Here is a 16,290-nt window from a genome sequence, read left to right on the forward strand (position 1 = left end):
CCGCGAGAAATATCTTGTTGTCATTTGTGACAGGCAACTGTCAATCTAGCCGCCACGACTCCACTGCCACACTTATTGATCTTGATAATTTACCGTATGATAACGACTCCTACGAGAATTCCAATGGTTTAATATGAAAATAGCTACCCACCTTTGCTTGTTTGTCGCAGGTGCACATATTTTGATTTGTTGAAAAGGGTAAATACAACAGGTAAAATGGCAGTAATCATGTAGGTAGAAACCTTTGGTAGATACTACGGTGATGGTTTCGGGTGCACAGTAGCATATAAATATGATTTCAACTCGTATTTTTGCTACCCGATCATTTTTTCAGCGACTGCTAAAAATTTTCTGTAGCAATCGTATCACGAACCATAGCAAAACAAAAGTAGTATTGGTGTAGTAATAACTTCCAAAACTTTAAGATTTTTAGTCTAGCTTTATTAGGTGGAAATGTTTACCTTAATTTTAGTACTGCTGCTAGTGACTCCGTTACATTCTGCAGTGGGTGTTTGGCCCCTGGTGAGATCAAGAGAGGTGAAATTATCCGCTAGGATGGATGGTGTAACACAAGAATCTGGGAAAAACACAAGGATAAATCGTTCGAGTACAACCAAGCATCCGATTTCCCACATCGAACAACCCACAGAGAGTAGTACCAGCGCAACCCGCATCGGATTGAACTTCGATTTTATGTTTGCGAATGACGTGAAGCCCAGAATTGATATGTCCGAAGATTGCAGTCCAGATTATCCCATTTGTACAAACGTCGTCGATTACCCTCAGCAGTTGGTAAATGAGATAATTGCCCGTCAGGAGTATCGGTTTGCTGAAGTTTTTGGTGATGATGTGGTAATGGATAGCGGTGATACTTTGATAAAACGGTTCGATACGTCAGATGATGAATTCATTTGTATGAGCGAGGAAAAGTTAGTTCATCCTCAAAGTGGCTATACTATTAAGGATCAGTTGGTGATGATTGTGAATACTCCGAGCTACATGCAGGGTGTGCGAATTGAAACCTGTCGAAATCCTGGTGAATCGTGCAATAAGTTACAATACCTGATCTCTATGTATACAACGGAATGTAAGCAACTCTATCACTATCGCACATTGCTGGCATTCGATGCAGTTACCAATCAACCGTATAAAGAATCATTCCGTCTTCCATCGTGCTGCAAATGCGTTATACGACCCATACAAAGGGTTCATTTGTAGAGTATATTTTGATGCCTTCGAGAAAGAAAGCTATTATATTAATGTTGTTTGAAAACTTACGAATGCTTCGTTAGTCTGTATATATTTGAGATGAAATGTATATATATTAGTTTTGAAATATAAAAACCATTTAAATCAGTGATTATTTGAATGTATTTAATTATCTCCCGAAACTCTCAATTTTTTTTCTCGTTTCAGCATTTTGAGGTAACGACATTTTTTATGAGTCTTGGAATGTTAAAGAATGCACTCACCAAAATTCGGCCGTGGAAAAATCCTTTCAACAAATAATGCAACAGGCTCATCCGAAACTACCTTACTTATCTTGTAGAATATTATGTATGCAAAATATAGCCTGCATTGGACCAGCGTATCAAGGCTTCATATTTTACTGAACGATCTTTTTTCCTTTTCTCTGTATTTTTTATACAAAGTGATGCATTTGTTTTGGAAACTATCGAAGTGTGTTGAGGTTGAGGTTGGTCGCAAATGTTTCTTTTCCCGCTTTTTTTTTTAATTTTGTTCTATTTTTTCGTGTTATGAGTAGTTTTGGTTGGTGTTCCGTATGCTGTTTATTGAAAACTGTCAAGCAACGCTTATTGTGAAGAACAATAATTTGAAACAGTCAAAAAAATCTATACAGGCTCCAGGCACAGTACAAAGAAGTTCCGTGAATTTTTGGGTCTGACTAGGGGCATCCCACTCTAAACTTTAGTTCTAATATCATTTAAATATTTTAAAATCTGTCATAAGTATTGTTAAGTATTTTTACGTTTTTTCAATCCTGGATAATTTTCATCGTAGTGACCGGTTGCTAGTGCAGTTGTTTGTTGTTGTAACTTGGACGGTTTATGACTTTTCATCACATATACGTTAAAGTCACCAACGCGGAACTCGTAACAGTGGCGAAAGGATTGAAGGTGAAAAAAGCTCCTGGTCCTAATGGAATCTTCAACGTGGCGTTGAAAACGGCGATCCATGCTCCCGGACATGTTCAGGATGGTGCGGCAGAAATGCCTGGACTAGGATCACTTCCCTGCAGGTTGTAAATACAGAAGCAAGTGTTGCTGCCAAATCCAGGAAAACCGCTGGGGGATCCAGTATCGTTTAGGCCTATGTGTCTACTGGACACGCTTGGGAAACTCTTGGAGAGGAGCATCCTAAACAGGTTGACGAAATGCACGGAGAGTGAGCAAGGAGAGGCAGTTCGGATTCTGGAAAGGAAGATCAACGGTAGATACAATTCGGACAGTGATCGAGAGAACCGAGAAAGCGTTCAAACAGAAGCGGATAGGAGATCGATATTGAGCCGTAATAACGATCGACGTCAAGAATGCGCTCAACAGCGCCAGCTGGGAGGCCCAGACATGGGTTAGAGATCGATTAGGATCACAACGGGAGTTCCACAAGGCTCCATCTTGGTCCAACGCTCTGGAACGTGATGTAAAACGGCGTGCTAACGCTGAACTTACTTTTGTTTGCTTGTGAATAATGTCTTGTTTGACAACCTGGTATATAGACAACTCTTGTTTTGTTTTGTTTTTCGAAACCTGAGATGACCGAGGAGTAGGTACAACATTTCCGTCCCGAGATAAGGACCGTGGATTTTGCCATGATTTTGCCATGAAGTACCTGCAACAGAGTGTTGATTTGTGTGTCATGGCCATGAGTGAACATACCTGCGCAGAATTTATGTTGGCTGTCAGTTGATGATCATCAGCCGGGGGGGCGCACGGATGGCATGCGATAATTTCACCGTCGCACGGTAAGATGGTCGAATTCGTCTCCGGACCAAAACGATCTGGACACTTCGAGTCGTTAGCGCCACCGGGGGATACTTCTTCGAACAGCGGCCGAACTAAGGGTGCGGGGGAGGATATCGGTAAAACCGGTACTCTACCTGATCATTCGTTTCCGATCGTAGGCAGGCCAGTCGATTCCTCTCGACCCCGTTTTACTGCCAGCAATCTGGCGGGCCAAGCGAAGATCCACACCGGTCCTTCATCACGCGCACTCAATACAAAGATGGCGGAAAAAATACGAACCTTTAGGCCATATATTAAAAGCACCCGTTGGACACTGATGTCCAACGCGAAAAGAATATTTGAATAATATACAAACAAATAAATTGTAAGATAATGTACCTTTTAATTTATAACCGAAAATTCACGCGAGCAATGTGTTCACCCTTCGAGATACACAAAGTCCGGAATCCATTATTAAATTACAACACAATTAAACAATAGAAAATAGTTCACTTCCAGCACATTTAACAAAAGGTCCTACTTTTAGCTTAACTTTACAATTACACACCTCAAGATAAATTAAAAAAAAGAAAGATAAAATTAAAATTACTGAGCTCACTACTGCTCACAAGCCGGCTTAAAACTGAAATGCGCTATATGATCATCAAAATCAGCTATCAAGCTTCAAATTTAATAGTTATCGTTTTTTTCCTTGGACTTTACAAATACTTATTCAATTAAATTAAACGAATTACCACAGTATACTGTAATTCTATATATTTTCCATCTACGGCCATCTACGTTTAATCCTAACACTAACAATCTTTACACAATATACAATATAAAATTGAATTAGCCAGGCAACTGAATCTGCAGTTCATTAAATTTAATTAATGCGATAGAATTTAGCATATAGGGTAAATTATGGCTTCGGCACCCATTGGCTGTTTTCGGCAACCGAAATTGAAACGTTAATTTCACTGTATTTTCCCATCAAAACTCTTCGCTGAATGTATTAAGCCGATTCCTTACCTTTTCAGCTTCAATTTGATTACATTTTTACGACTGTGCAATCCTGTTATGCCATATTTTTCTTTAAATTAAATATACACACTACAAAATACGGCTGATTTCGAGTTGCCGATAATAGAACAGCTGGTTAACACGCAGTTCAAATGGAAAGGGTGCCGAAGAAAAAGAGACTGCCGACAATAGTCACACTCACCTGAGAAGTTTGGAGCGTTGTAAAAACATGTTTAACCCGTTTTGATCAAATCTGTCGATTAGAATTGGTAGAACAGCAAGCAGTAGATAAATGTTAACAAACAAACCTGTCATGTATGTGTGTGACGCTGAGAAATCGCTAATAGAAGTTCGGACGCTGCTTAGACTGACGAGAATACGTAAATTCCCCTATATAAAAATGTAAATATTTATGAATAATGGTAATAATTTTTTAATCTACTGTAGAAGTAAACTTAAATAATACATCAACATTTTTACAACAAGCCGGAGAACGTTACAAGGTTTATAAACTATCATGGATGAGCATTTTTTCCGGTTACGTTGGAATTGATTAAGGGTTGTTGCTATGCTAGCGATTGCCGGTCAGGCATTAGAAAGTGCGCTGTCTGTGTTTTGAGAAATCCGATTCGATTTTGGAGAATGACTGACTGGATTTGGTGGAGATTCATGGTTGTGATTTCTAGAAATTGGATTGAATGGCAACATCAACTTTAAATTTTGACACATGCACACGCGCTGGCAGGGAAAAATAACAGTGTTGCCATTAACTTTAAAGATCAGAAAATTTTAACCATGGGTGCAAAACAGTGCTAATGACTGTTCACAGATGTGCCCAAGCTTGTTTTTGGCACACTGTGCGGAGTAACCAACCCCTTGTATTGGTTAGTAACTATAAAACGATGCAGCGGGCAGAAATCACCGTCGGGAAGCATGCCATAGCCTCGAAGCCAGTGTTGAAATACTCGTGAGTGATGATCGATGACCGGCTATACTTCAACAGCCACGTCGAATATGCCTGTCAAAAGCCTTCGAAGGTCATCAACGCGATAGCTAGAATCATGCCGAACAACTCTGGTCCCAACAGTAGCAAGAGGCGTCTTCTGGCCAGTGTGTCGTTGTCGATACTGAGGTATGGAGGTTCAGCCTGGGTTGCAGCGCTTGAAACCAAGCAGAACCAAAGAAAACTGAACTGTTGGCCATGCGAGTCGTGAGTGCGTACAGAATCATCTAGTCGGAAGCAGTAGGCGTTATCGCCGGAATGATCCCTATCGGCATCACCTTGGCAGAGGACAGCGAGTGCTACAGGCGGAGTGTACCAGAAGAGTACGGAAAGTTTTAAGAGCAGAGTCGTTGGCTAAGTGACAATAGGAGTGGAACACGGTAGAAAACGGTAGATGGACACATAGATTACCGATTATTTCGACCTAGGTGAACATAAAACACAGAGAAGTCAACTTTCACCTAACGCAGTTCCTGCCTGGCCACGGCTGCTTCAGGAAGTACCTGCGTCGGTTCGGTTCTTAACGTGGAAGATGTCGTCGATGAAATGAGTGTACGAGAAATTCATACAAATCAAAGAAGGTCACTTTAAACATTATTTTTTGCCGGTTTTTTTGTTTACCAGGAGCTCCTCAATGACAGAAGCAGGAAGCTCAAACAACATATCAAAGAGAAGTTGAGGATCCAATGGTATAAAAACATTAGCAATCGGATAACTAAAACCCGAGATGTATCATTTTGAAGAAAGGGTCGAGATCATGTTCAGCTTAGTACTCGAAGAGTTAATAGATGGAACAAAAATATTCATTTGGCTTTTGATAATTCGAAATATTTATTATTAAAATATACACCCCGCAAAAACAAAAACAAACAAACCGAACTTTGCCGATTTTGCGCCAATTCGAATCTAGTCTGAAAGTGCCCACATTTTTCACTGGGTCTTTTTTCGAAGCAATAAACATTTTGCACATCCGCTGTTCTGAAAATGTGAGGGTCACTTTTTTCCCATACATTCATTGGCACCCTAATCCACATTAACGTAACAACTTAGTCCTTCAGGATCTTTTTTAAACGGATTTACATCTTCACAGCGATCAAAATTTATAAGGGAGCATCCATTAAGTACGTCACGCTCTAATGGGAATGGGGAGGTTTACAAGTGAGTGGAAAAATTGTCGAATGGGGGAGGAGGGTTGATTTTCCCTTAATTTTGTGTGACTTACTTAATGCATGCTTCTTAAATAGTCTGGCATTACTTGTAAGCTGCGCGTAGAATTCCACGTGAAGAAGTTTTTAAACTGTTTAGATCCATTAGTTGCTAAGAAGTTGCAAATTAGCTGACTTTTGTTTCAATGTACTCCTTTTCACGGTAATTACTAAATGAAACCCTGTTGCCTCTCAAAAAGCTATTGGCATCGTTGGGAAAAATGAATAGTGCTCTCATGAGCAAGGCAGAAATATTGATCCTAGCAACATTAACCAAGAGAGGGTTCTCGGGAATTCGAACAAAAATTGCGTTCATGTATATCCATTGAACATTGAATCGCGCTACCGGTCGACGGTAAAGAAGCAAAAAAAAAACCTCTTCCCGTTTCTATCTCAAATACAGTCTCAGATTTGAACCGTTTGCTTCTGTAAATGACATGAGATTTCATCTCTCAACCCGTGGAATAACATTTCGCTCGACTCGGCAACGGAACCCTTTGTAACTAATTAGTACAGAGAAGGAGGACGTTTTCCTGCTCTTCACAGGTAGCAATTTCAACTTTTACGATAGTTGCCGAGCTAGCTATCTTTCTTCACGCACCAACAAATTTCCAAAGTCAATTTGAATAAATAAGGAACCAAACTGATCCTTTCCTTTGTTTCCGTTCCCTTACGACCGACGCGCTGCCAAGCACAGGTAATGAAAGCGAAGAAATTCTCCTCAGATTACATCATTTAAAAAGCTGTGCTGTAATTTGTACCGCTCATGAAAACATCGCAGACGTGACCCGGTTGCTTTATTTCCCTTTAAAATGTTAAGCTCATTCGGTAATTTCATTACATCCCATCTTGGTGTTTGCTTACAACGGCTTTTCCCTTTTGGATGGGTATAAGGCACCGCCTTCGACTGTGGCCGTCATGCCTAAGCAGCAGAGAGCATCCTTTCGACTGATGATGGTGCCAATGGTGACCTTTTTGCCAGTGCTGCCGTTGAGTTTTGCTCTCCGTGTGTAGTTACCGACATGTCTAGAACACCAGAGAAAAGTGGGCCTCGGAACAGTATCGAAAGCGGATTTTCACGCAGCAATGCCCGCCCGCCCTCGTATCATACTGGCTTACCTTTTCTTGGAAACGTTTTCCAGAATCCCACCAAGAGGTTCTTTCGCTTTCTGCTTGACTTCGTAGGTATCCCAGCAAACTGTACACGTGATACAATGAGTCGCAATATTCTTGCGGAAAATAACAAATCGAACGCCTGTATTCATAAAATGACTTTCGGTATAATTTACGAACCGCTGGCTGTTTGAATAGCAAACGCATTCATCACGCAATAGTGTGGTCCGTGCGGGCTTACAAAATTGATTCTTACAGTTCGTAGGCCTGGCAGCGCAGTTTCACTTTAAATTACTTGAACATTCTCTAGGCACTCTACCATAAACAGATTCTGAAAATGCAATGAGGCGCCTGAATGGCAACATCATCCCATAGATTAACCATTATGGTACGTGAGGTGTTTTCGAAATGGGTTTAACGTTCGAGTTTTTTCCACGATAACCTCAATAAGGTAAGAGGATCAGCTTTTCTACCGAACACCGGGTGCTGTTCGATGATTCCGAACGAATAGAGCAAATGTGCGAAGGGTGCAGATTTCTGATTCTCGTGAATCGTGAATGAAGGGTAATGAAACAAACGTTGGAACATGAGTTTACCATTGAAAACCTATACATGGGACATTTCATCTCCCCAACCTGGGAAACTTGGAATGGCTGAGGGGCGGCGGAGAGCAAGCATGAGTAATTTGTAAAACCTCTTTATTTATAGCAGACTAACGAAGTTTAATTACCACTGCGAAGGTTGGTTTTTTGTGTGCGATATGCAAATGTGAGTCACCCAAAAGCCTGGTTGGTAATGGTGCAGCCTTTCATGCCGGAGGCGAAGGGTTCGATTTTTGATTTCTGTGTTTCCCTGGCAATCTCAATTGCCACAGAAAACACGGATGAAAAATGGCAGAGACCTAAAAAAGCCCCTATTAACGACTACGGACGTGATCAAAATATAGTTCCAGTTGGGACGTTGTAGTCAAGAAGAGAAGAGAGATGTAAATGTCAGTTCACCAGGCGTGTAATGCAAGGCAAAATTAACATAGTTTCCAACTGCTTGTTATGTTTAGTGATTCAAGGGAAAAACTTGTATGAGGTAATAAAACTGTTAAGCCGCGTGGAGGTGACACGCAGTTTTCAATGGTTTTAAACTTTTCTATACGCTCGAATCGTTAAACCGTGGTAGTACTCATAGTTTTATTTACATTGGTTTTTGAAACTTTCATCCATTCAATAGCGTAAATTGGATGGTTTTCAACTAACAGTGTTGTCAGGTGGTACAACATTGACACATTGTTAAATGTTTAATCTTGATTGAATCATCAGGTGATTTGTTAAATTTAAGATAACAAATCATACAGCACGAATATATTTATGTATGTATATATGTATGTCAAGGATACCACTCATTGTTGCAAAGCATAGCCATGCCTATCAACCTCGTATGACTTGATCCAGTACGATACCTGGTTGTATTCAATTTACCATTGTATGAAGGGCTAAAACCGGAGGGTGGACCCGTAAGCATAGACATTTACGCGTGATTCATGGGAGCAAAATGAATCTCCTTCGAATGATAAAAAATGTTCTAACCCGATACAGAACAGGCCATCATACGAGGGGATATCCCAATGACTGGGGAAAAGAGTCCACCTTCAATTCGCGAAATGTCAACAACAGCGAGTTTGTAATTCCACTCTTCCCATCCAAATCGCTTCAATCAGGCCCATCCCATCTCTACCCAATACATTTATTTGTTTGTATGAACATATTTAGAATATACTTTCATTAACTTACCATTTCCTGATCTACATACCTCTGGTCGGAAAAGTCAACAATAGTTTTTTTTTTTTAATGAAAATGATTATATAACCCGATACGAAATTATTAAGAGATGAACTAGCCTATGGCTAAAAATCTCTCTAATGAAGGAAAAAAAAAAAAAACCGATACGAAATTATTTACATGTGTTACATGTTGTTTTTCTTTTTCAAGAGGTTGAACCCACGTGTTTTTCGTTTCATTTCTTCTTCACGCTGATCACTTCGAACTTAAACCACTTCCGTCACCGACCGATGCAAATTTAGGTGATCTTCTATTTATTTTTCTTCTTCTTATTTCCCTCGATTGTATCAGCTGAGCAGACTATGGAAGCTTAACACTACTAATCACTCGAGCTCTACCTCCTTATACACAGTCATACGCTGGTTATGTTATCAATCTTGCTGCCCCAACCTACACTTATCAACGATAGTCACATGATACGCAACAGTGAAGAGAGCAAACAGCAAGATTGCTACGCTCGTATGTCCACCCACCAAGAAAAACTTGTTTTTAACTCTTTATTTGTTACAAATTCAAAATATTTCATTTTAACCTAGGTTCTCCAGCTACTACAGTAACTTACCAGCCTTAATTGTTATGATATATATCTAAGTGTTTTTACATTGTTCCTGTCTTGTCAATTCAGTATTTGAAACAGGTTTTCTATACCTGCATACCTGTATAACAATTGACATCTTAAAATTAAATCTTATCTAAGTATAAACGGAATTAATCGTTGCAATTGAAGATTGCAACGATATTTGCCTAAATTTTTTAATTATTTTGTTGAACATTTGTTCTAAAGTCTCAACATTCGAAATTCTATGTACCTCGTAGTACTGTGCCAGGGAGGCAACTTCAAAATCATCTTCAGAAACTTTATTCTGAATCTTCTGAAGTGCTTTTTCCTGGTAGTGGAACAACTAGACCATATTGGCACAGTGTAAAGCATAACCGGTCTAAAAACTTGTTTAATTATTAGAAGTTTATTATTCAGGCAAAGTTTGGATTTCCTGTTTATAAGAGGATACCAACATTACATTTGGCTTGAATGCCCAATGTGAGCATAAGCATGAGCATGATTGACCGCCCACGGTTGCTACTCTGCTATTGCCAGACCAGCTGTAATTACACAAAGAACCAAAAGACGATGCTTGGGACTAGCAATCATGCTCAATGTGTAAAAACTGTTGATCTCAAACAGGCTTGGGAATTGTCAACCTCATGACGATAAACTATGTAACAACGACAAAAAAAAGTCAACGCTCATCTGACAAGCACGATGCAACAAAATTCTGCTTGAAAAACTGATCTACTGGGCTGTCTCTTGACGAAACATTTTCTATTCTTGTCTTTCTCTCATTTGGTCACGAAACATCTGTTGCGTGACGTTTTCCAGAATGACTTAAAGGGTGATACGGTCAAAATTTGGTCAATATCAACTTGACGTATTTCTTTCAATTTTGCATTTAAAAAACCTGAACACCCCTCATTTTGAAGGTGTGTGTGTGTAGAATGTTGCTCCTATTTTGATTTTGGAATTCACTCTTCAGTTGTCAAAATGCCGTCCAAGCAAGAAGAGCAGCGTATCAAAATTTTGCTCGCGCATCGCGAAAATCCGAGCTACTCGCACGCAAAGTTGGCAAAATCGCTAAAATTTGCCAAATCAACCGTTACAAATGTAATTAAAGTGTTTGGGGAACGTTTGTCGACAGCCAGGAAGTCTGGATCGGGGGGAAATCGAAAACCGGAAGCCGCTGAGACGACAAAGAGAGTTGCCGGTAGTTTCAAGCGAAACCCTAACCTCTCTCTCCGTGATGCTGCAAATAAGCTGGGTGTATCGTCTACAACCGTGCATCGAGCCAAAAAACGAGCCGGACTATCGACTTACAAGAAGGTAGTGACTCCAAATCGCGATGATAAACAAAATACGACGGCCAAAGCGCGATCCCGGAGGCTGTACACGACGATGCTGATGACGTTTGACTGCGTGGTAATGGACGACGAAACCTACGTCAAAGCCGACTACAAGCAGCTTCCAGGACAGGAGTTTTATACGGCAAAAGGAAGGGGAAAGGTAGCAGATGTTTTCAAGCACATGAAACTGTCAAAGTTCGCAAAGAAATATCTGGTTTGGCAAGCCATCTGTACCTGTGGCTTGAAAAGCAGCATTTTCATAGCTTCCGGGACTGTCAACCAAGACATTTACGTGAAAGAGTGTTTGAATAAACGTCTGCTGCCTTTCCTGAAGAAACACGGTTGTTCCGTACTGTTTTGGCCGGATTTGGCATCTTGCCATTACGGTAAAAAGGCCATGGAGTGGTACGCCGCCAACAACGTGCAGGTGGTTCCCAAGGACAAGAACCCTCCCAACACGCCAGAGCTCCGCCCAATTGAGAAATACTGGGCTATTGTCAAGCGGAACCTAAAGAAGACCAAAAAACTGCTAAGGGCGAGCAGCAGTTCAAGGCAAACTGGCTTTCTGCGGCGAAGAAGGTGGACAAGGTGGCTGTACAAAATCTGATGGCAGGGGTCAAGCGTAAGGCCCGGCAATTCGGATTTGGAAAAGCGGAAGCCTAACTGAATATTTTTCCTGAATTTTATACTAATTGAACTTGAAAAAGAAATTTAATTTAATTTTTTAAATAAACGATTTCACCGATTTATACGCGTTTTCCCTTGACCAAATTTTGACCGTATCACCCTTTATAGCGAATACGTTTATTATTCAGTTCCAACCTGGATCGGGTATCAAGATTGGGTCTGCTTGTTTTCTGACAAACGTCAGTTTGCTTGTTTGTTTTTAAAACCTAGCTCAGGTTGAGGTTAACACTGACAAAAAGTTCGGTTTCGCACTGGGTTGTAACTGGTGTTAACCCCGATAATAAACGAATTCACTATTAGTTGTTTCACGTACGTCGGACGACAAGATTGACGGAAACTGTCGACATGGTTATTGACGAAAAAAGTCTGTCATGTCATTCTTCCATTCTGTCGCGACAAAACTACCACTGGTGGTTTCCTAATAAACGGATGTCGCTTTGGATGCGAGACATAACAAGATAGAAATAACTGGAATTGTGTTGTTTTGACGTGATTTCACCTCTGACTCGAAGTAGCTTGAATCTTGGCGCTGAACTTCGTGTTTGCAGTGATGGGTATTTTTGAAACGGACACAACTGAAAGCTGCCGAAAATCGATGTTTGGAATCCAAGATGGCGGCGTCCGGTTTTAAAAAAAGTGGGAAATACTACCAAATACCCTTCAATATGTATATTTTCGGAATCGGGATGACGTCTAGAGACCAAAAATCGATGTCCAGCGCCATCTAGAATCAAAGATCTCCCTTCAATATGTATATTTTCGGAATCGGGATGACGTCTAGAGACCAAAAATCGATGTCCAGCGCCATCTAGAATCAAAGATGGCGGCTGCCGATTTCAGAAAAGTGGGAAATAAAGGGTGTCCACGATGAAATTGCCACACTATGAAATTGCTCTAACTTTTTAACCGTTGGGTAGAATTTAATGAACATTTGGGTGGATTTAGTTCATAGTGCATTATTTACATCCTGCAAGTTTTAAAGTCCTGTGATCAAAACTCGCGGAAATGGAGTCGAAAGAACAGCTCGTGCGTGATAAAATCTTGCACATTCATCACGAGAACAAGGATCTCTCGCATCGTTCCATCGCTAAAACGTTGGGAATCGCGAATTCCACGGTGTCGCGAGTGATTAAGCGGTTCGAGGAACGGTTGACCACCGATCGGAAGCCCAGAAGTGAAGGAAAAAGTATTCCGTACAACACCAAAAATCACAACCGCGTAGTTGGGGCCTTCAACCGAAATCCGAACGCCTCCGTTAGGGATGTGGCTTAGAAGCTGCACCTAAGCCGAAGTTTTGTCCAGAAGGCCAAAACTAAGGCTGGGCTTCGAACGTTCAAGGTACAAAAGGCCCCTAATCGCGACGAGAAGCACAACAAGTCCGCCAAAACCCGTGCCAGGAAGTTGTACCTCAACATGCTGACGAAAGTTGAATGCTGCATCATGGACGACGAAACATATGTGAAGGCCGACTTCAAACAGATCCCCGGCAACCTGTTTTTCACGGCCAAGGATAAGTTCAGCGTTCCGGAGCATGTCCGCACTCAGAAGTTGTCCAAATTTGCGAAGAAATTCCTGGTTTGGCAAGCCATCTGCACGTGCGGGAAGCGGAGTGCACCTTTCGTGACCCAGGACACGATGAACGGACAGGTGTACATAAAAGAGTGCCTCCAGAAGCGGCTGCTTCCTCTCCTGAAGGCCCACAACGTCCCAACAATCTTCTGGCCGGATTTGGCCTCATGCCACTACTCCAAGGACGTGCTGAAGTGGTATGCGGACAATAAGGTCAATTTCGTGCCGAAAATGTTCAACCCTCCCAACACTCCGGAGCTCCGCCCCATCGAGAAGTACTGGGCGATTATGAAGCAGCACCTTCTTAAATGACCTAAGGTAGTGAAGACAGTCGAGGAACTGAAGAAAGTATGGGTTTACATGCAAAAAACGGTTGATTCACAGGTTGTGCAGAATCTTATGGCCGGGGTTAAGGCCAAGGTGCGGGCATTTGCGTATGGACTGTAAATAAAATACGAGTAAAATGGTAAAATGAAGTTTAATAGTTATTTCTCAATCCCTGAAAATTTGATGGCAATCGGATGAAAACTCGAATTTTGCGAATCAATTTTGTGTGTGGCAATTTCATCGTGGACACCCTTTACTACCAAATACCCTTCAATATGTATATTTTTGGAATCGGGATGACGTCCAGAGACCAAAAATCGATGTCCAGCGCCATCTTTAATTTCAAGATGGCGCTGGACATTGATATTCGGCCATCTTGAAATAAAAAACAGCGGCTTCCGATAACAGAAAAAGTGGAAAAAAAAACTTCCAAATACCCTTCGGCCTTCAATATGGGTATTTTTGGAATAGGGATGACGTCTAAAACCCGTTAATCGATTTCCGACGCCATTTTGAAATCCAAGATGGCGGCTTCCGATTTCAGAAAAAGTTGGAAATACTGCCAAATACCCTTCAATATGTATATTTTTGGAATCGGGATGACCTCTAGAGACTGAAAATCGATATCCAGCGCCATCTTGAAATCCAAGATGGCGGCTTCCAATTTCAGAAAAAGTGGGAATACTGCCAAATACACTTCAATATGTATATTTTCGGAATCGGGATGACGTCTAAAACCCGTTAATCGATTTCCGACGCCATTTTGAAATCCAAGATGGCGGCTTCCAATTTCAGAAAAAGTGGGAAATATGGCCAAATACCCATCAATATTTATATTTTCGGAAGTGGGAAATACTGCCAAATACCCTTCAATATGTATATTTTTGGAATCGTGATGACGTCCTGAGACCGAAAATCGATATCCAGCGCCATCTTGAAATCCAAGATGGCGGCTTCCAATTTCAGAAAAAGGGGGAAATACTGCCAAATACCCATCAATATGTATATTTTTGGAATCGGGATGACCTCTAAAGACTGAATATCGATATCCAGCGCAATCTTGAAATCCAAGATGGTGGCTTCCAATTTCAGAAAAAGTGGGAAATACTGCCAAATACCCATCAATATTTATATTTTCGCAATCGGGATGACGTCTCGAGTCCGAAAATCGATATCCAGCGCCATCTTGAAATCCAAGAAGGCGGCTTCCAATTTCAGAAAAAGTGGGAAATACTGCCAAATACACTACAATATGCATATTTTTGGAATCGGGATGACGTCTCGAGACCGAAAATCGATATCCAGCGCCATCTTGAAATCCAAGATGGCGGCTTCCAATTTCAGAAAAAGTGGAAAATACTGCCAAATACACTTCAATACTAGGGGAAGTACAACTTGATCTGAAGTAATATTTGGTGTAAAAATTGCTCAAATTGGTAGTTATTATAATTTTCAGTATAAATATTAATGATATTAGCTGTCAAGCGGAAAGCTTCAAAGTAAAAAATTAACAGTGTAACTTTAACGCATACACTTAATGACATTTCACCGTTGTTGTTATGCAGCTTTTTGTTTGTCATCATTTTTGCCAAGATTTTCGTTTTCGATAGCTCTGATCGATTTCGACTTCGGCTTTTCATGATAAAAACGGTACTGGACGTTCCCCCAGCAGCAAATCTCTCCAAGTTGCAGGCTCATGGCGAATCGAGCATAATACGATCATGGAACCATCACTCTGGGACTCCGCTTACAGGGGTGGTGTGGTCAGCCGATTTCCGTTCCATCGGAGGACAGCACATTGGTTCGCCGACGTTGAAGAGTTCGTGGAAATTAATGACTTTTTCCTGGGAACGGAAGGGCGGCTGATTATGTGCACTGAGATCAGCTACCAAATAATGCTGAAATTATTAGAAAAGGGAGCGGGTTTTGTTCGCGGTGGCCAGCAACGGTGATTAAACGAATGTCAAATGTACACTTAAAACCAAAAATAGCCAAAAACAAAAAAAAACTATCAGACTAAGTATAAGATACGCAAATATCACACATATTAGAATATTTAATATTTCCACCATCGGTATTGATGCTGATACTTGGAGCTGTCCTTCCCCTAGCTTCAATATGTATATTTTTGGAATCGGGATGACGTCTCGAGACCAAAAATCGATATCGTGTTGAAGTGTATTTGGCAGTATTTCCCACTTTTTCTGAAATTGGAAGCCGCCATCTTGGATTTCAATATTGCGCTGGATATCGATTTTCGGTCTTGAGACGTCATCCCGATTCCGAAAATATACATATTGAAGGCTATTTGGCAGTATTTCCCACTTTTTTCTGAAATAGGAAATACCAATATTGAAGGAAATTAACATTATTTCCGGCCTTGTTTTAAATCTAACCTCCGTTTTAGAATAGATGGTTTCTTGTCGTGATCCTCCTTTTTAAACAACCTATACAGACTTTGTCTCAGAGAACAGAATGAGTGACATATGACTAGAATAGATAGTCGCGATTGGATGGATTCTTGATTTTGTCGTGGTGATCTTGTCGTGCGACAAGAAATTGTTGTTTGACGAGAATTTTCCAGGATGACCATTTTTTAATGTATCTTGTCGTGCGTCAATGACAAACGCGACAATTCCCATATCTGATCTCAAATTAGAAAATACCAGCGC

The 16,290-nt window shown here is 40.8% G+C and overlaps 1 protein-coding gene across 1 annotated transcript; it reads left to right on the plus strand.

Moving 5' to 3' along the window:
• Positions 1-453: 453 nt before the first annotated feature.
• Positions 454-1,218, plus strand: LOC135714782 (protein spaetzle-like). The gene has a single exon (XM_065238152.1). The coding sequence runs from the start codon at positions 454-456 to the stop codon at positions 1,216-1,218; it is 765 nt and encodes a 254-aa protein (XP_065094224.1).
• The last annotated feature ends 15,072 nt before the right edge of the window (positions 1,219-16,290 follow it).

Source organism: Ochlerotatus camptorhynchus, unplaced genomic scaffold (assembly GCF_037179485.1).
Source record: "Ochlerotatus camptorhynchus isolate MF236.1 unplaced genomic scaffold, CSIRO-AGI_Acam_v1.1 ptg000717l, whole genome shotgun sequence".
NCBI classification, from domain to species: domain Eukaryota; kingdom Metazoa; phylum Arthropoda; class Insecta; order Diptera; family Culicidae; genus Ochlerotatus; species Ochlerotatus camptorhynchus.

Excerpts from the sequence above, each read along its gene's own strand:
- LOC135714782 (XM_065238152.1), top strand. The coding sequence starts at position 454 with ATGTTTACCTTAATTTTAGTACTGCTGCTAGTGACTCCGTTACATTCT.